Below are 22,752 nucleotides of genomic sequence, written 5' to 3' on the forward strand. Positions count from 1 at the left end.
ACCACTGCTTAGCCCACGCACTTATCTTATCAAGGTCATTGTTTAATATCTGACTGGCTGTGCAAGCATTATCAACTACTATATACAGGGTTGTATCGTCTGCAAACAATTTAATTACACAATTAATTCCACATACAATATCATTTATGTAAATAAGAAATAACAGAGGACCAAGAATAGATCCCTGGGGTACACCAGCTTTGATGCTACCCCAGGCTGATGAGGTGGAGTTGAGTATTACTCTTTGCTCCCTATTTGTAAGATAACTTTTAAACCATTTAAGCAAATTCCCATTTATCCCTGCAGTTCTTAGTTTGAACAGGAGACCCTCATGCCATACTCTATCAAAGGCTTTACTTATATCACAAAAAACAGCTCTTACTTCTTTTCCGGAATCTAGTGCTTTGCCTATGTCATTAGATATATCAAGTAATTGATTTATTGTAGAGTCACCTGGAATAAAACCTGACTGGTTTGAACAAAAGAAATTATTGTTGGATAAGTATAGATATACACGATTGTAGATACATCTTTCCATTACCTTTCCGGTTATGGAGATAAGTGATATAGGTCTATAATTAGAAACATTATTCCTGTCACCTTTCTTATATATTGGGGTAACGTTTGCTCTTTTCCATTCCATCGGAAATACTGCTTTTTTAAGAGACATATTGAAAAGTTTACATAATGGTAATTTTAATATAGAAGCTGCCTCTTTAAGAAGACGGGGATTAATAAGATCTGGGCCTGTAGCTTTGGAAATATCTAATGATAGAAGAACTGTTTCGATTTCGGTTGCACCAAGAGTTAAGTCAAATAGTGTTTCGTAATTACTAGAGGAATGTGTATTAGGTAATCTGTTTGAATGATCATCAATTGATGACTGTTTTAGGAAAAAGGTATTTAGTAATTCGGCTTTGTCATTGTCATCTTCATATGTTTTACCTTCGAAAGTAAGAGGAGTATTTGTAAAGGGTTGTTTAGAATTTAAATTTATTAACTTGTTTACAATTTTCCACCATTTTTTTGAATCATTGCACACGTTAATTTCAGATGAGAGCTTACTGTAGTACTCATCTCTGAGTTTTCGGACAAGACCGACACACTGATTACGAGTACTTCTATAGTTTTCCCAGTCATTATCTCTCTTAGTCCGTTTAGCTTTTTTATGGAGACGACGTCTTTTCCGAATGAGTTTTCTTAAAGTGTTGTTGAACCATGGTGGGTCAGATTGCCGAATGATCACTGTTTTATTGGGAATTGACATTTGTGCGCATTCGACTATAATTTTATTTAAATTAGAAACGCTGTTGTCTATGTCTGATTCAATAAGTAAATCATCCCAGTTTACGTTTGCTAAATTTTGTCTGTAGGAAGTGTAGTCACCATTATCAAATAGTCATATTTTCCGTTTGAAACAGTGAGATTCTAGAGGGGGTTGACTGAGGAGCCCGTAAGTAGGACAATGATATCGAACATACTGGTCTAAGAAACAATCACCAACCGAAGACCTCACCACAAGTGAGGTGTTACTTACAAGTATAATATCAAGAAGTGACGACGAATGCTCAGTGAAGTATGTAGGTTCTTCAATAATTTGAAACATGTTATAAGTCTGTATAATGTTTAATAAACGATCGGCTTGTGTGTTTGGTGAAAGTAGATTGGCATTAAAATCCCCAACGATGATTATTTTGCTTATATTAGTATTGTAAGCTTGATCTATTGAGAATTCAATGTCATCCCATATACAGTACTTATAGGTGAACTTGGGGGACGATAAAATGTACCGTATAAATAGATTTGTCCACGAATAACTATTTCAAGCCAGACGCATTCAACCGTGACAGGTTCTAAATCCGATCGACGTTTTGCAAGTATGTGATCTTTGACATACACGGCTACGCCCCCGCCTGTTTTGTTTTTCCTACAGTAACAAAATGGTATTTGGAAATTTTTTAATGAAATAATCATTGCGTTTAAACGCAAACAGTTGCGTTTAATCGCAATGTATATTGCGTTTAAATGCAAAACACTCTGCGTTTAATCGCAAAAGGTTGCGATTAAAGGCAATCTTTTGCGTTTAAACGCAATAACTTTGCGATTAAACGCAATAGCTTTTGCGTTTAAACGCAATAATATTTTTGCGATTAATTGCAATGATTTTTGCGATTAAACGCAATAGTTTTTGCGTTTATACGCAATAATATTGCGATTAAACGCAATACTTTTGCGATTAAACGCAATAATTTTTGCGTTTAAACGCAATACTTTTGCGTTTAAACGCAATAATCTTTACGTTTAAACGCAATAATCTTTGCGCTCAAAGGCAATGATCTTTGTGTTTAAAGGCAGTCATTTGTATCAAACCTTCCAGAGTACAATGGACCCACGCATACTTATGTCTTTTATTTCTTTCTCTTTTCACTTATTAGGAAATTGTGTATTGTCCAGCTTTATAGAATAATAAGAATTTATAGAGGAGAAAAAAATGTCGGGTGTAAAAACAAAGGCAACCTAAGAACGAGACATGTCTTAAGCTTATTATTCTCTACATTCTTAATGAAGTTTTGGTCAGTTGCTCTGTTAAAAAAAAACTGTCCCCTACGTTGCGGTCACCATGTATTAAGGGATTTTCGGAAAGGACTGAGGAAATGTTGGAATAACATACAACATGATGGAGTATTTAGACTTAAATGTACATTCATAACCCTTCCTATGGTTGCATACAGTAAACACAAGAACATATGTGATGAATTTATACGAGATCAAAATCAAAATCAAATGAAAACAGATTGATCGATATGTACTACATGTATCAAAGTGCTATTAATGCAACTGAAACATTCTCTATAAGTTGTGATATACGTAAGCAATTGATCAGAGACTTCATTAAGAGTTTTGGGTTCTAATACATTTAAGGCACTCAGGTTGTTAAGATGCCATTGTTTTACTACAATTTTCAAAAACTGGAAAATTTTGCAAAAAGACACAAAACAAATCGGGTCTTCTTAAAGTTGAAGTGTTGGATCCTAGTACATGTTCATGTAATTATAAGCTTTGACTAATTCATGTTTGATTTTGAAACTACAGTATCATTGTGTTTAAATGCAAAACAAATTCTTATTAGGAAGGATTATTGCGTTTAAACGCAAAGATTATTAATTAACTGCAAAAATTATTGCATTTAATCGCAATACTATTGCGTTTAATCGCAAAAATTATTGCGTTTAATCGCAAAGATTATTGCGTTTAAACGCAAAAATTTTATTGCGTTTAGACGCAAAAAGTATTGCGTTTAATCGCAAAAGTATTGCGTTTAATCGCAATCTTTTGCGTTTAAACGCAAAGTGTTTTGCGTTTAAACGCAATATACATTGCAATTAATGTTTTGCGTTTAAACGCAATAAAAAATATTTCTTTCTCTGAAACTGGCCTCAACGGGCTTCCGTATGTATGTATGTATGTATGTATATTAATTTTTATTTATAAAGCACATTTTACAACTCTTAAACTAACATAATTAATTTCATTACAACGTGTATTGGTAACGATCCTCTAATAAAACTAGTGTCCAAATAACTGCATCTCACTTCCACTCTCAATGACCGTGTGGTGTAGAGCAGCGCTAGCGCCGCGAGAATTCCATCGGCATCGAAAGCAAGTTTTTTGACTTGCCTAGATAGCCGAGCGGTCTAGCGCGCTGTTCCTGTACTGCTAGGAGACAGATTCCGTAGGTCGAGAGTTCAACCCCGGGCTTGGGCGGAAGTGGGTATCCTTAAAAAGTGAATTTCTTTGTGCTTTCTATATCAATATTTCTTCACTTAGGGCAGTTATGTTAGTTTAAGAGTTGTTGTAAAATGTGCTTTATATATATATATATATATATATATATATATATATATATATATATATATATATGACTTCAGTAAACTTAAATCTGTACCATGTGATTGATTAATTGATTTTATGTTGTTTTACGTCCCGTTCGAGAATTTTTCATTCATATAGAGACGTCACCATGTACCGGTGAAGGGCTTCAAATTTAGACCTTTACTCGGCACTCAGGGCCATTGAGCAGTGAGGATTCTTTATCGTGCCAACGCCTACTGTGACACGGGGCCTCGGTTTTTTTAGGTCTCATCCGAAAGACCCGCAACTTTCACTTCAAAGTGCCGAGCGCTTGGTGAAGGAACAGTTTCTACCTATTTTTTTATCGACTTAAGCTAGTCGCGACCGTGATTCGCTGTACCATGTGAGCATACTTGCAATTTGTAGGCTTCTATTTCTTTAGAATTTCAAAGATTTTTCTCAAGACATATCTATAAAAACTTTGGATCCTTTTTTCGTGGCCTCATCACTGTCCCAAGAAGACAAGGTTTGAAAAAAAATCTACACGATAATACTTCTAGTAAGTTTATTACTTGTAGCATCATAGATAGATTATTTACAATAATTTGACCATTAAATTTTGATGTAAAACTAGATATCCTTTGTCTCCCCATACCTGCTCGAGGGGCAATGATTCGAACAAAGTTAAAGCTAACCCTTATGAGGATGCAGGCATACAAGTTGGACGATTTAAAGTCGAGGAGTCCTTAAGAAAAATTACAGATTTTCTACATATATTTTCTGTACAAATTATTCATATTGCATAGCAATTGAAGTGATGTTTTTGAGAATTTTTAAAAAATCACAATGTTTATTGTATACCCAATTTTAGCCCCGAGGACCATGATTATAACCAAAAAATGGTAAATTTGACCAATTAATCAGTATGACTAGACGTATTACTAATTAAATTCGGATATTAAAATATCTCAAAAAGAAATTATAAAAGCAATTGGTTAATTAAAAAGAAACTAGGGTACTGTGAGCACTGAGCTCACAAAACTATACCCTCTCTCCCATATGAGTATAATAGCAAAGTCCATTTTTGCAACGAGAAACCCTAAATATTTATCCAATCGAAACAAAAAATAGGAGGTGCAGTATGGCAATATGTAATAAAGATTCTGTGAATGTTTTATTTAGTGGTATAGGCGGAGTTGTGGATATGACATGGGTACCCCCAATGTTAAAGAAAGAATGGCAGTGTCAGGGTTTTGACACAAGAAATCCAAAAAATCTGTCTAATGGAAATGTTAAATAGGAGGTGCACAATGTAGCAAAGATTCTTTGAAAGTTTCATTAAATTTTATTGTGGTATACGAGGAACTGAGGATAAAAGATGTGTATCTCCAATGTTATAAAAAGAATGGTAGTGTCATTGTTTTAACATAGGAAATCCAAAATATCTGTCTGATCTAATGTAAAATAGGAGGTGCACAATGGTACTATGTAATAAAGATTCTGCGAAAGTCTCATTAAATTGTATTCAGTGGTAAAGGAGGAGTTGTGGATAAGAGATGGGTACCCCCATTATTAATGTCTATAAGAGAGGGGTACCCCCATTATTAATGTCTATAAGAGAGGGGTACCCCCATTATTAATGTCTATAAGAGATGGGTACCCCCATTATTAATGTCTATAAGAGAGGGGTACCCCCATTATTAATGTCTATAAGAGATGGGTACCCCCATTATTAATGTCTATAAGAGAGGGGTACCCCCATTATTAATGTCTATAAGAGATGGGTACCCCCATTATTAATGTCTATAAGAGATGGGTACCCCCATTATTAATGTCTATAAGAGATGGGTACCCCCATTATTAATGTCTATAAGAGAGGGGTACCCCCATTATTAATGTCTATAAGAGAGGGGTACCCCCATTATTAATGTCTATAAGAGAGGGGTACCCCCATTATTAATGTCTATAAGAGAGGGGTACCCCCATTATTAAAGAATGAATGGCAATGTCTATGTTTTGCTATATCCATTCGATTGAAACTAAAAACGGCAGATGCACAATGGCAGTTTGTAATAAAGATTCTTTCAAAGTCTCATCAAATTTTATAGAGTGGTATACGAGTTACGGATAAGAGAAGGGTACACTCACTGTATAGAAAGATCGAATGACGGAGTTCTGGTTTTGCAGTGAGAAACCCTAAATATCCGTCTGATCAAAATTTTAAATAGGAGGTCACAATGGCACTATGTAATTAAGATTCTGTAAAAGTCTCATGAAATTTTATTCCGTGGTATAGAAGGAATTGTGGATAAACGATGGGCACCCTTAAGTGCTACAGACGAACGGAAGGACGTACGGACGGACACCCCTAATACTATATATCCCCTTTTTTCAAGCCGGTGAGAGCAGTGGTGAGGACCTTATCCTTAACGAGTTATTGATAAAGTATGTAAATCTTATTTACTACCACACATAACAAACATCATTAGGTAATCAATGATTACATAGCCCACCTCAACGAATGTTAAGTATCTTTAAGTAAGGTAGCAAAGTCCCACACTAAACTAATAATCTAGTAGTGTGCATCCTTAGATACATTTATGCAATTTAGGTCTGATAGGGATTGGAGTTACTTGGAAATGGACTCGTTCTAAAACTTTAATCTAGTCCCTCATCCAGAAAATGTAGGTCAAATCCAGCAATATACCAAATATACCGACCAACAGACAGCAGCAAAGCAATATGCCCTCCCTTCTTCGAAAGGGGGGGGGGGGGCATAATTATGAACCAATACCATAAATAATATTTTTGTAAGTCAAATAATAAACTTATCTTCCATCCAGCTGAGAAAGCTAAATTGACCATCTCTCTGAATATGAATTATTATTACATGTAAATGGTAGACCTAATCATGGACTTAATATCAATATTTAAATATTTGAAGCCAGCCTACAAACATTTATAGCAACAACAAGATGATTTATGTAAACACTGTCATATATATGTAACATTTTTTGATATTTCCAAACCGGTACTAAAACAGGCTGAGCCTGCAGCACAATCCCATTCACTTCTGTTAATAAAATATTGTTTAAATTAAAATATCCCTTTTTGATATGCATGTTAGTAGTTTTCTTAATTAGACCATTCCAAATTTTTTTTATGTTTAGCGTCCACTCATCTTTCAAAAACCTACCTACCTATTTGCAAAAACACAAGCCAAAAAATAAAACACAGACTCGTATAGTCTTTAAAATGAGTCATTCTAAGCATTTGATTTCGTTAATAAACAAGGTATTAATTGCTTAAAATATTCCTAATATGACATATTGTAGACAAATACCTAAAGAAATTGACAGAATGGAGAGATTTTGACCAGAATAATCAATTTTATGATTCCTGATCTTGTTTGTTTTTTTTTTTCTGATAGGGTGTCAATAACCAAGGCGCACTCGGACGCTAAACAAACAAAAAAAAAAACTTTGAATGGCCTTATGCAGCAGAGATGTGGGGATTTCATAAAGCTCCAGTCAGATGCAGAGAAAATACATAACCTCTTTGTAAAAATTTACTTCGTGTTAAAAAAAAAACAATCTCGTGTATTTTGAACTAAAAATAATGCCTCTTGGGGAATCTGTAAAATTGAACCATATTAGTAAGTGCCTGTCATTATAACTAATTACCTGTTTGTCGTAGTACTTATAGGCCTCGTCGTTCTCTTGTCTTCATTATCACTGGTAATATAATAATAATAATAATAATAATATATTGCCCTTCCATGATGAGAAAATAAGAAGTGACGAAATATTAAAATGAAAGCAAACCAGCCACGACGGGAGTCCGTATTCTTATATGTTATTTAACGGATGCTTATAATTGCATTATCTAAGTTGCATATATTCCGTACCCTCATGTGAACAAAATAAAGTTACAATATAATTAAAGCCCCTTCACACTGTCAAAATGAAAAACTGAAATTCGATTGGTTATTATTATGAGGGCGATTGATTGAGGGTGCAATACTATGATCGAGTAACGTACGTTACTGAGCTACAAGTTAGTAAGATAAATACATAATGTATACTTAATGATAAATACACTGAATGACATATATTCAACACATGTTTAACCTATGACAAATATATGTTAAGTATATTGCTTAATACATGTACTTCATATGTTCGACATGTTGCTAGTTTTATTGCGTGGACCCTGAGGTCCACGCAGAAAATATATTAGCGGAGTTAAACCGGATGCCATGGGCTTACGTCAGGCTACGCATGCGCGAGGATGCTAGAGAGTTAGACTGGTACTCTGACATTGGTAAACGGGCGCAAGCGCCCTGAAAAAAAAATCCTAGCGGCAGCGACTGGAATCAAGGGCAGAGAACCAGTGCTACTAGAGAGTTCGCCTCTAAGACAACTTGCCCGTAGACCAATTCGCCCTTTTCGAATGAGAATATGCCAATCATTGGCAAACCTCGCTCTAAAATCTGCACATCGTATTTATGTATTCTTTGGCGTAACCAAGATCTGAATTTCTCTTTAATAGATATATCCTTATATACAAACTAAATTCTATGGTACAAGCATTTTAAATAAGTAGGAAGAACTTATATAGATAGCTTAACAGCTTGAACATGTTGAATTAAAACCACTAGGTTTTAAAAGACAGTCTTTACCATGTTTACCAGCATTAGTTTTGTGCATCAAGGTTTACAAAATAATTTGATAGACAGCAATCCAAACATAGCTTGATAAAGGCATGTAGCAATGTTTTTCCATGTGGGGGAAACATCAAAAAAAAATTCAGCGTACTATAGATCTGTGCTACAACGTGTACCATCTATCTTTCCAGTGATAGGATACTTCTGTATAATTCTAGTACAGATGTCAAGTCCCAGCCGTTAAGCATTACATGTATCGAAATAGCCCGATTTTTTTCAGTTAAATGACAAAACTATAGGCCAATCGAGAATAAATTTTAACAACTTTGCTATGAAAGTACAATCACTCAAAGTAGGCAGATCATTGTAGAAAATGTTAACGAAAGGTAAACCTGTGCCACCTTTCAGAGTAACCAATGAACTCGTCCATGGATGCATTGACGGTCGTTGTAACAAGAATAGATATGGGTTACCCCATATCCAAAATATTCGACTTTTAATTTACTCCAATTTTCACTAGGAAAAAAAAACTGTACATGTTATGAAACTGGTATGTAGTTCTTCATGTCTGTAGCAAATACCGTCACCAGTCTAAGCGTCACTAGCAAACAGTATACACACCTGTGCTTGCAAGACCAAATAGCCTAAGTCTACACACGTGCGATGAGATTGTCAATCGCATCTTCTTAGAACTTCTGCCGAGAAGTTACGATTGCAGGTGTTGTATATTAACCATTCCGTTGTTTAAAAGAGACGGAGAAAAACACACACACACACACACACACAAAATTAATCTTTTTTTGTGTTTTTAAATTGATCGAGTTAATCGATAACGTAGCATCGTTTAAGATAACTCGAGACCCTTTAGTAAACGGGGGTTTCTCTTCATTGATTAAAATATCCCCAAAATATAAGGAGATAAATATTGTCCTTTACAAAAATTTTGATATTTCTTATGCAAAATTTGTACATGACAATTAATTGTCATGTACAAATTTTGGATAAGAAATATCAAATTTTTGTAAAGGATAATATTCTCTTATGGATAATCCCTTTCATGACTTTTTATGCATACTTCTTAAAGTTATTTCTTTAAAAGATGGTCCAAAAATGGCATAGCCGGACGTTCGTTCGCTGGAATCTTCCGATGATATCAAAGTGAAATTGTTGGTGGTCGAGGCCCGGTTCCGGTATTGTGAAGGTACACGGAGGAAGCAATAAGTAAAAACTCTATCTAGAGAGCAGAAAGGGCAGAGATTGAAGTACTTAATATTTTGAAAACACTAGATGTAAAAAATATATATTACAGAATAAACATTCTCTCTCTCTCTTCCTCTTTCTGCAAAAATAAAGGGGGTTCCAACATCCGAACCCCCCTCCCTGGATACGCCAATGTAGATTACGATACCTGCACGCTTAAGCCTCTTTTAATTCTGTTGTTAATTATAAAGGCTAAATTACAATTGTGATAGATACCTTGATCAACATTTCATATTCATATAATTTCAAGGTCATGATTTTTTTTTTATCATTACAGCCTAATTAAGCAGACTTAAAAACGATGAACATTAGAAAAAAAAGATTAAACTTAATTACACCTTTGTAAACTCACTAAATCTAGAAATTTTCTTTGAATTTCGTTTCGAAACACATGCATATGGTCCACGTATTGCAGTCCTTTTTTAAAGGACAGCAACTTGTACCGTAAATATATGATGTAATTTTACCTGCGTATTACATATGATATGGATTGTAATAATCTTGGTATTTAGCATTAACAACTTTTTTTTTTACAGTCAGCTCATAAATGCCAAGATTATTACATGCTAAAATCCAGTGTATTTATCATAAAGTATACATTATGTATTTACCTTTAATACTAACTTGTAGCTCAGTAACGTACGTTACGGCAGGTGTGACCAGTCGACAGTTGATGCTTATTTCTCCTACGCCCTGTTTACGATGTGAAGTTCATAGGATTGCTGCTCTTTTACGCCCCTTTCGAGAATGTTTCACTCCTATATTAGACGTAACCATGCATGTACCGGTTAAGGGCTTAAAAATTTAGACCTTTTCTTGGCACCCCACTGTGACTCAAGACCATTTAGCAGTGAGAGTTCTTTACCTTGCCAACGCCTACTGTGACATGGGACCTCGGTTTTTAAGGTCTCATCCGAATGACCTGTGACTTTCAATTCTAGTGCTGGGCGCTTGACGAAAGAACAGTCACTAACTAGGTTTGAGGCGGAGCGGGAACGATCAGAAACCGACCGCCCTACCACTAGGCTACCGCGACCGGTTGTTTATAGGATATCGACCACCGTTTGCTCTCTTCACCATTTTTCCCAATCATACACGAGATTGGAGTCTGTTAATGCAGAAGTTCGGTTATTATTTGTACCTCATGCCCTTTCTGTACCATCTTAGCAAATGCCAAATTACACACCTAAATCTCTCAAATGTTTTAAATTCAGTTATTTGGATATAAAAATTAATGAAATACAGGATATAACAGTATTGATATAATATCAAATGTCACATGCATTAATCAGTAAGTTATCGAGAGGATATAAATGTGCAATGTAACGTACTACTGAAATCTAATTCAGGTAAATATGTGATTAAAAGTATAGTTCATTTAAGCAAAATGATAGACTTGATTAAATGTCCTGATAATGTATTTCTATATGAAAAGTGAATCTATTAATACAGCTACCTAGAAACTGTTGTTGCTTCAAGGCATAACATGGAACTATGAGATAGAACTTGCTTAAAGCTTATTATAAAAAATTAAAGATAGTTGAGGCGCAGATTTTAACAGCAGTATTATATCAATCTGATGATCGATTTCACACGCCACATAATTTATATCTCCTTATCTCTTTAAGGTAGTCCGATCCTCAGGTACTGAAAATCAGCTTTAAAGTAATTGAAAATGCTCACAAAAATGTCTCTAATTTCACATATTAACGTGATTTTACCCATGGAATTTCTTCAAAGTTCATCATTATAGTTAATCATATTATATAGGGAAAATTATCAAATCTCAAATATATTTTCGGGAAATGCCAATTAAAACACCAGCTATGCATTTTTAAATTGAAAATTGATCAACAAATATAATTTAGGATTAGACAAATATAGGTATCCAGGCATTTGGAGAAAATTGCATCTTTTTTATGCTTATACAGTATTTTAGTTGTTTTTTTTTTTAATTTCAATTTTCATATAATATATAGTGTAAAAAGCTTGTGCTATCATTGCTAGACATCACATATCGCGTCTAATTCCATATCATGCTAATAAGCATTGGTATCTAAAACTAAAGGAAATTCAATTTCTCTAAAAATGAATTAATTATTTTCTTTTATGGGTTACAAATGTCGAATTTTCACAAGACCGTTTCCAAGACTTCAAAGAACCTTGAATCATATTAAGATGCATAAAATGAAAATTGTTGCATGAAAAGATATTAATTTCAAGCTTTATTTTGAGACTTTTTAAATAAAATAATAAATTTAAGAGTTATCCTTCATGGCTGCGGATCGGATTTCCTTAATGTGCGTGAACAAACAAACCAAAGGAAAAATAAAATGATAAACAAATAAATAAATAAACACACACACACACACCCTCACACACACAATAAAGGCTTGTGCATGCATAAATATACATTATTCGTAATTAAATGCCGCTTACCCAATTCCTCAACAAGAACATTTCGGACAAAAAAAAATGACCAACCATTGATTATTTAATTTCCACCAAAATCAGCTAACTTTGATTTAATAAAATTATCTTAATTGACTGCATGTCTTAGATGAAAAATTAATCATTTGGTTTCTTTTCGTTTCATGATCATCAGTGTATTTAGACTTAACCTGATTTTGGATAATGTAATTTAATATAAAGAAATTCTGAAATTATAAATCTTGACACATATTATATACAATTATTGCTGTTTTTTTCGGTCAATACAATGATTTAGACACCTGAGGAGTACAATATTGTACTTCGAATACGGCTAAATCATCATATTGACCGAAAAAACAGCAATAATTATTTTATTGATTGATTCAGTGATTAAACATTTACTGAAGTACTAAATAAACATCATGAAACGCGGTAAAAAAAAAACGCAACCAGATTGTATTATTTTGGATTTTTTAATTGTACTGTAGGTGCAATATAGAAAAACATAATCAGTTGTATTATTTTGGAATTTTTAATTCTACTTTAGGTCCAATGTAGAAAAATAAATGTCAGGCACAGGCACATATATAGGATTGGGAAAAAATTGACAACTTACCTGAAAACAAATCTTTGACTAGCCGCCCCCCCCCCCAAAAAAAAAAGAGAAAGGAATTCTCCAAACTCCAAATTCTTTTTATTTGGTGGGATGTTCAGGTCAATAATGGAAGGGATGGGGGCTTTCATTGAAAATTTTTATCCTTAAAAATTAAAACTTTACATTCATAAAAGGTGGGGAGAGGGGCAGGCCTCCTGCACACCCCCCATCCCACCCCTCACCCAAGATTCCATGTGCCGTAATGTAATGTTCATATGAGTGGAAGTCAGGTGCAAGTGAAATAACTTTCCAAAACTATTTGTGTAAATTTGGTTCCAATCTATTTTTAGTCTAATGTGGAAAAAATAAATCCTAACATACAGACACATAGAATCTGAGGGAGAGATCAATGAAAGGCTGGTTGCCCCTCCCTCTTTTTGATACAGTTAAATCCCTCCAACGTTAATGCACCATAAGCAGCAATAGGTCACCTGTGACTAATGTGACCTAAAATAGATACAAAGCTTTGTTTCCTTGTAAACTGTACGTATTATATGACGTCCTGCACTTTTTTTTTACGCCGCTTGGTGCCATTTGGGTTAGATTATTAGTAATAGCAAAGGTTACAAAAATTACAAACCTTATTTGGCTGCAGATCTCGGCAACATAACATTTTTTAGTCACATCAATTTCGATGCATTCTTTGTCTGAACAAAATATGATGATTAAATAAAGAATTATTGAAATATAGCAAAGCATCTGTTTCAGAACATTTTTTTTTTTCAAATTATCCATCAATCTGTTCGCACTTAAGTTATCAATTAAATCTCAGATTGGCAAACTTCACCTATCCAAATTTCTTCATACCGCTCAATTTCTTTTTTTCAAGGACCTTTTCATAAAATAAGCAACAGGGACTCGTGTCCCTTCACTTGACTAAAAACATAATTTGTAAGAATACCGCGACTGAATTTATATATATACAGTGTACAGTGTATACGAAGTGAAATGTATACTAAGATGTCTTACAATCGATCATAAATCTCGTAAGTATAGTAAGCAAAATTAATTATATACAATTATTAGATCTATGGCATACATCACAAGTTATTCTTAGAATTGCATGCAGGTAATATGATCAAATTATATTCTCGTTATATATAGATACACACATCTTGCATTGGGATATGAATGTTTAAAAATATTAAGCTTTTTACAAGCTAAGTGTCATCAACTTTCTGAGGGTAAAAAGTAAGTCAGATACAGGAGGATCCAATGCAACTGACAAATGAAATGAGATAATAAATGTACAGAAACATGTTTAAATTTCCTTCAGAAGAGTCACTCGCCTATGAAACTGTGTGTCAGAAAAAGACAGGAGGACTAAGACAAGCAGAAAATGTACATCATACGCGGCACCAGAAGCACACGCATCATATGTTCAAGTTTGGTTTGGGGTATCAATTGTGATAAATGGAAAACAGATCGAACAGATGAACACTAGAGCATAAAATCTAGGTCAGATGCAGCAATTACATGATGTTGTGCATCTTTATGAGTATCCAAAGATCACTGATGCACCGCATACCGATTTAATCATTTCATACAGACAGACACAGTAATTTTAATATATCCTGTTTACCTTGTTTTCGGAGAACATTTATTTATTGTAATAGTTAAGAGAATAAGTGTCTCTACTACAAACTTGGGATTCCAGTAATAGTAGTCAACTATCAAACTACACAAAATTTGCAATGTTTTTAAAGGTAAAAACCGATATTATCCTCCTTCGCAAACAAAGAGAACTGATTTAATTTGACAATATGTATCTGACACTGTATTGTATTTACTAAGGAGTGGACTTCCTCTTACAACTTTACAGGGACGCCGACGATGAGAGTTTTTTGACTTTGTCAAGGTGAGCTAAAATCCAAACAGATAACTGCAATGATAAATCAGTCCAAGTAGAGTCTGACACATTTCTTTCATATTTGGATATTTTACTAGAAAGAGATGTTAATGGTAATCTAACAACCAAGCTTTATGATAAACGTGATGACTTTAACTATTCTTCGTCAACTTCCCTTACTTATACAGCAATATACCTTCCTCACCTGCATACAGGGTTTAATATCTCTCAGTTTATTCGATACGCAAGGGCATGCTCTACGTATGATCAATTTCTAAAACGAGGTAAGTTATTGACTGTATACAAGTTAATGAAACAAGAATATTAGTAATCTCGTTTAAATTCGTCATTTCGTAAATTCTATGGTCGATACAATGACCTTGTCAGCAAATACAATTTAATATCAAGTCAAATGCTGACTGACGTTTTTCATACTAATTGTTAGGCCATTATTTAAACACTGAATTGTCGACGGATTTTTCCTTATTTCCCGATCATGACAAGGAGCACACGGCGGGTATGACTGGTCGGCAGGGCATGCTCACTCCTCCATGGCACCTTATCCCACCTTTGATGTTTTAGAGGTCCGTGTTTGCTCTGCTCCAAACCTTGTATTGTTTAATGGACTTTTGAGTTTGAATACTGTTCGTTATCTCTATACATTTCATTAAAAAAAAACAAAGCAAAAAACAAACAAACAAACAAACAATGAAAACAAAACAAATTAAAAAAAAAAGGAAATCAATAACGGTCTTTTACACTTGAATAATTTAGTATTTCTTTAAGTAAGAGGCACTTCGGTTATCATAATATACAAACCATTTTTTATGTCTTTTAGAATCTGTAAATAAGTTACTCCTGTTTCAGAATAAAAGCAAATGTACATGTAGTAGCACACAACACATTATTTATTAACTCAAAACTTACTGTAAAATTTTAACGGTTACTTCATAACACAGATGTAAAACGAGGGACTTACGTTTGTAAACATCTTTTGAGAAGTACATTTTGGAAGGACAGCCTGAGGTAAATTTTGTACAATTGTAGTAGCTTGGTGAAGTATTGGCCGCGTATCTGTAGTTGTAAATCGGACAATTCCCTAAAGAAAGAAAAAAAAACACAACTTCTGTACAAAAAGTTAAAGAAGAAACCCCAACAACACTCACCTGAATAACCTGGGTCTGCTGTTCTTCATCAGAAGATTATTTTCCTTGTTATTTTCATTAAAACATTTGACCTACATTATGACCCGATCCAGAAATTGAATTCACACAACATTCGAATCCTTCAAGAAGTTTTACCTGTATACTTGCATTATGTAAAATTTAATCTCCAGTGTTTGCCCAACCTAACCCCAGAGTCCATTATTTTGGATAAAAATTTAATCTAAACAATATATAAAAAATCTTTGCATATTAATATGATTTATGGCCCATTTACCCTTGAAAAGATTAAAGTTTTATTTTCTACATAACTTATTTTTGTGAAGCCCCACCCCAGTTCCAAGTTTAACACAAAACTTGAATAAAATCCAGAATACCAAATCATCTGCACTTACAGATAATGAAATAAAGAATAAAGTGCACCGCCACGGCGTATGATACGCCCGTCAAATTTTGTTTAATTATCATAAATAGTTTAGAGTGCAACATAGTGACCTACTTTTAATGTGCGACACACCTTCTATCCAAGATGTATCAGCTGACAAAGTTTGATAATTCTAGGCCTCATAGTATTGAAGTTAAGAGCTGGATACGAAAAAAGCTAACAGACAGAGACTTGGACAGACAGATGGATGGACATGAGCGCCAAACCATAATAGCCCCGTCTTAATAAGTATAAAAATTCATAAACTTACTCCTATCTTTAAACATAAAGGAAGTGCACATGATGTTAATAACTATCGGCCAATATCAATAAATCCGGTTGTTTGTAAAATTTTAGGGGCTCGGCGCTCGGCACTTTGAAGTGAAAGTTGCGGGTCCTTCGGATGAGACCTTAAAAACCGAGGCCCCGTGTCACGGCAGGCGTTGGCACGATAAAGATCCCTCACTGCTCAATGGCCCTGAGTGCCGAGTAAAGGTCAAAATTTGAAGCCCTTCACCGGTATATGGTGACGTCTCTATATGAGTGAAAAATTCTCGAATGGGACGTAAAACAATATACAATCATTTTAAAACTCTGCAAATTTATCAACTTAGGATCAAACATTGGTCTAATACATGGGCGGTAGAATTTAATCCAAGTAAAACAGTTAATTTAGATTTTAACAAGAAAATTTAAAATAATGAAACACGTACGTATTTAATAATAATATTCAACCAGGATGGTAGTTGGAGAACTTACATACTTAATATTCATTCATATAAAAACATAGGATATCTTAAGAGGAATACTTTGAAATATATTTTGCTTTCGTTCATTCGGTTCATACTCAGTAATGTTTGTAATAATTGCACTTATAGAGATGCAAAATTACTTGAAGATGCAATAATAGCAAGCTTGAGGATAAGCATTCTTGTCCAGTGGTTCTTGAACAAATTTTTAAATATTTTTCCTATATTTGAATGTAAAACTTTAATTCCATATTGTGGTCCAACCTACCCTAGGGGCTATGATTTGAACAATTTGAATCTACATTTCCTCAGGAAGCTTCCATATAAGTTTCACCTTTTCTGGCCCAGACTCTCTAGAGAAAAGTTTTTAATGACTTCACCCTATCACTGGCTTTTCTTGATTATCTCTCCTTGTAAAGCGGCTTGACCCCTCATTTTAACATTTTAGAATCCCATTTACCCAAGGACATTTTGTACCCACATTGGTACTCTTTCCTGTATACAGGAAAATGTTTTATATTCTATTGTGCTCCCATCCTGATCCTTAACTATGATTTTAAAAAAAAGATGCCACAAGACAGTGCAATTTTCTCAAATTATTTTCCATTGTCTGTGAAAATTGAAAACGTTAAAAACGTAAAAAAAAAAAAAATTACTCCCTAAAGTATACCGTGAAATCACTATTTTTCGTCAGGGGTTAATTTTTCGTTGTTGTATTCCTCTATGATATAGCCCGCGAATTCATGTTCTCACGATGTAATATTTCGAATAATAATCAGAAAAGTTTACCTAAGTCTATGCCTTAAGATAGCTTATAAGGTTAGAGATAGAAAAATGCAATACGAGATGTACCTGCTTGTATTGGTTCATTTCTTCCACAAAACTCCACCGTCTCATTGAGAAACACACTTGGAATACAATGATAAACTCTGGTCTGCTCCTTTGGATCTTCAGATGTCAAATTATGAAAACAGTTGAGTCTCTTTGAGGCTTCAAACCATGCTGATAAATTATTGTGATGAGGACATTCATCAACACGATGAACCTACACAGGTTTTTCACAGTTCACACAATTCTGCAGATGAAAAATGGTATAAAATAAAAATTGGATATGCTTTCCCAAAAAGCAGTTTTTTTCCCGAGTGAGAAGTACACAAGCGAGGAATTTTTAGTGCTTCTAAAGCGAGTTTCTAATATCAGTGGAACAAATCTAAAGCACCCTCTTTTAATAAAATTTGACATAATGTAGATATTTGGAAAGATTTTAGTCAGCAAAAAATAAATAAATTTTATTTTTAATTGTTGAAATAAGGACATACTTAATCTTCTTGACCACACCCAGACAACAAGCTTTGTAATTTTTAATCAAACTTAAAAAAATACTGCAGTTGTTTATCGTACTTAAGACACGGCACAAATTATTTTCTGAACGTTTCCCTTTAAACTGGTCATAAAAATGGACAAAAATTTCAAAACTGGAAGAAATATTTTTTTTAAGAAATGAACTTTGAGACGGTCCGTGAAATAAACCGGATGGTGACTTTCCATTATTATTTCATCATTTTATAGTCATTTTCAAGAGCTTTCATATAATTATTCAACTGAAAAAACAATCCCTAGGGCAGAAATATAAAAACAAGAGGCCCACGGGCCACATCGCTCACCTGAGTAACTTTGGCCTTGCTGTTCTTTACCAGATTTCCCCCCTTGTAATACCTATTGTGGCCCCACCTTACCCCTGGGGGTCTTGATTTGAACAATTTAGAATCTACACTACTTGAGGATGCTTCCACATAAGTTTAAGCTTTTCTGGTCCCGTGGTTCTTGAGAAGAAGATTTTTAAAGATTTTTCCTATATATTTAAGTATAAAACTTGGATTCCCTATTGTGGCCTCGTCCTACCCCGCGGGTCATGATTTGAACAATTAAGAATCTACACTATCCCAGGATGCTTCCACATAATTTTCAGTTTTTCTGGTCCAGTGGTTCTTAAGAAGAAGATTTATAAAGATTTTTCCTATATATTTCGATGTAAAACTTGAATTTCCTAACGTGGCCCTGCCCTACCCCCGGGGTCATGATCTGAACAATTTAGAATCTACACTACCCCAGAATGCTTCCACATATGTTTAAGCTTTTCTGGCCGAGTGGTTCTTGAGAAGAAGATTTTTTAAAGATTTTTCCTATATATTTCAATGTAAAACTTGGATTCCCTATTGTGGCCCCGCCCTAACCCCGGGGGTCATGATTGGAATGATTTAGAATCTACACTACTTGAGGATGCTTCCACATAAGTTTCAGCTTTTCTGGCCCAGTTGTTCTTGAGAAGAAGATTTTTAAAGATTTTCTTATATATTTCAATGTATAACTTGGATTCCTTATTGTGGCCCCGCCCTACCCCCGGGGGTCAAGATTTGAACAATTTAGAATCTACACTACCCTAGGATGCTTCCACATAATTTTTAAAGATATTTCTCATATTATTAAATGTAAAAATGGGATTCCCTATCGTGGCCCTGCCCTAACCACAGGGATCATGATTTTAATAATTTAGAATTTTTACTACCCTAGGATACTTCCACATAAGTTTCTGCTTTTCTGGCCCAGTGGTTCTTGAGAAGAAGATTTCTCAAGATTTTTCTCATATATTTAAATGTAAAAATGGGATTCCCTATCGTGGCCCCGCCCTATCCCCGGGGATCATGATTTTAACAATTTAGAATCTACACTATCCCAGAATGCTTCCACAAAAGTTTCAGCTTTTTTGGCCCAGTGGTTCTTGAGAAGAAGATTTTTTTAATGACCCCACCCTATATTTGTCTTTTATTGATTATCTCCCCTTGTAAGGGGACTTGGCCCTTTATTTTAATAATTCAAACTCCCCTTTACCCAAGGATACTTTGTACCATGTTTGGTTAAAATTGGCCCAGTGGTTCTTGAGAAGAAGTTGAAAATGTGAAAAGTTTACAGACGCACAGACGGACGGACAACTGGTGATCAGAAAAGCTCACTTGAGCTTTCAGCTCAGGTGAGTTAAAAATGGGAAAAATATGAAAATTTGCCATTTTTTAATAAAATGCCATAGGGTCCAATAATGAAAATATGAAAGTCCTTGAGAAGAAATCAAAATGGTAATTGTCCGATTTTAAAACCGTTGAAAAGGTGGTACAAATCTGTATTAGAAATTCTATTAAAATATCTAGGGTAGAAATAAATTAGACTTGGCCTCGTTAAATGTTAAACACAAGTTGAAAAGGCCACATATTTAATCATTCTTTCTCTGAATCCGTGCTATAATAAATTGATTTACAAATGAGAAATTTTAGTTAAAACTAAAAAGGGTCTTTCAGTACCATTCTATGACTGAACAGGTGAACTTCAGTGACCTTTCAGTTATCTTTCAGTCACAATTCAGACACATTTTAGTGACCATTCAGCGAACATATTTCAGTTATCTTTCAGTGGCCTTTCCGTAACCTTTTAGTTACCATTCAGTTGCCTTTCGGTCGTTCAAGAACCCCTCAGTTGCCTATAGAAATTGTTTTTTAAATACATTTTATTGATCATTTAGTATAATTATAAAAATCTTTAAAGGACTTTCCATTATTATTATTCTGGACAGAAATTCCAGATGTTATAATTTTTACATCAATGACTGAATATTTTATTCGGTTTATTTACTGATTATTTGAAACTTTGATTTTAGACTATCAACTTTCTAAATTAACTATGATATTTATATATGTAAAATGCACATGAAAGCTTACAATTAAACTAAATAAAACAAGTATTCTGAGAGTATTGCTTTAGCAATACTAGTCCCCTACCGGCAAGTGTAATCTGGTTCCCGTTAAGAATTGAAAATGCCATAATTCCGTCAAAAATCAATGAAGCGGGACGAAATGCAAACTTGATCTATAACTAATCAAGGTAAAGATACACTCGCATACCAAAAATCAGCTCAATATCTGCAAGCGTTTAGGGAAAAAAGTGCGGAAAACCAAGTGGGACAGACAGACAGAGGGACAGACAGACAGACAGATAGACGGACGGACAGACTCAGAGGAAACCTATAGTCCCCTCCGGTTTCACCGGTAAGGGACTAACTAGTAGACTAATGAATTAAAAATATTTTAGAATCTGATTTGTCTCACTAAAATGTATTTAGAAAATAGAATTTTTTATTATGAAAATAACAGAATTATAATATATTTGTATCAGACTTTAATTAATTGACAGAGAATTTGCTTTACTCCCTTCCGAAAATGTGTTAAAGTTTCTCACAATAGTTTAATCTGAAAGACGAAGAATGAATTAAAAAGTCAAAGGTGGACGGTTCTAGATTATCGGTGAGATTGCTTGTAAATAAGAAATGCATTTTTTTCTTTTTTCAACTCAAATACAAATATGTAATTATATCCCGCATTTTTCTGAATTTGGTAGGTTTTCATGGAATTTCTCTGAGTAGAAGTTATATTTAAAGTATTCCAGATTTATTTAGAATCAAAAATAAACACATAAAAAGGGCATATACTCTATCACCGATATACATATATATCATTATCCCGATTAAGGGCGAGTACTGATCTATCCTCATTCGAAAATCCTCACAGTTAACATAGAAACTACATTATACATGTATATAAATCGCCTTAATCCTTGACAGGTAACATGTGACTTTCTAGTAGGTAAATGGATATATTTATTAACAACATAATAGCAGAAGTGAAAAAAATGCACAGGTATAAATTAAGCACTTATAAAGTAAAATAAAAGACAATTCAAAGATAACTGAAATGCACCAGTTATTCAGTTGACTTTATGGCCATTGACAGACTCCTTTCAGTGACCCTTTAGTGAATCAGTGGTCATTCAGTTCAGCTATCATTCAATCGACTGAAAGGTAAAATTTGATCTTGTGGTAGGTAAACGTTAACAGACTGGTGTGGTGTTAACCATGAGGTATTTTAGTATTATAAGATTTCAACAAAGTTAAGAACTATGCAACGTAATCCCTTCATATTATTCTTCATATCGAAATACCACGCGATACACTAGCCTGTTGATTAATGAAAACATGTATAATACTAATATTGTATACTGACACTGAATAAAATATGTGGAGGTAACGAACAGTATTCGAGCTCAGAAGTCCATTAAACATTTCAAAATAAGAGCAGAGCAAACACGGGCCTCTAAAACTTCAGAGGTGGGATCCTGTATGATAAGAGGCAAATAAGATTGTATCGAGTACAAGAAACTTGTTATGTGATATCATTTTTCTCTCTCGTATAAATGCTTTGATCATTAAGTCTTTTTTGCATACCATATTCCTATTTTTAAAAAAAATGAAGCAGATAAAGTAAAGTTATCATGGATTAGTTGCAAAGAAGGGGATAAAGTTAAAGAAAATGCATCGAATGTATTCAGCAAATATAATTCACTTCATCAGACTGATTTTGCCAAGCTCTTGTGAACTTAAGAATAGAGTTTGGTATTTGATGGAGAATTGAGTGAGCTTTCATACAGGATATTATCACAGGATGTAGATATATAAATTTTGGTAACTTCTCTTGACCTGTTTGCACAATTGCACTATACTGAAAGTATTAAATCTGGCTATTAATGAGCATACTCACGTTAGGGGTCATCGTTTACTACGACATACTGCATGGAATGACAAATATATAAAGATGATACA

General features: G+C 34.1%; 1 protein-coding gene across 1 annotated transcript in view; it reads right to left on the reverse strand.

Moving 5' to 3' along the window:
* Positions 1 to 22,752, reverse strand: part of LOC133183556 (uncharacterized) — a 41,463-nt gene that overhangs the window by 14,485 nt on the left and 4,226 nt on the right. The window contains exons 3-6 of the mRNA XM_061318498.1: positions 17,904 to 18,126; positions 15,695 to 15,814; positions 13,447 to 13,513; positions 7,536 to 7,586 (exon numbers count right to left, since the gene is read on the reverse strand). Of these exons, the coding sequence (XP_061174482.1) occupies positions 7,536 to 7,586; positions 13,447 to 13,513; positions 15,695 to 15,722 (146 nt within the window). The 5' untranslated portion in view covers positions 15,723 to 15,814; positions 17,904 to 18,126. The remainder of the gene's footprint in view (positions 1 to 7,535; positions 7,587 to 13,446; positions 13,514 to 15,694; positions 15,815 to 17,903; positions 18,127 to 22,752) is intronic.

The sequence above is a fragment of the Saccostrea echinata genome, unplaced genomic scaffold (assembly GCF_033153115.1).
Source record: "Saccostrea echinata isolate AGI-Se365-2 ecotype Australia unplaced genomic scaffold, CSIRO_AGI_Sech_v1 ptg000009l, whole genome shotgun sequence".
In the NCBI taxonomy this organism is placed as follows: Eukaryota; Metazoa; Mollusca; class Bivalvia; order Ostreida; family Ostreidae; genus Saccostrea; species Saccostrea echinata.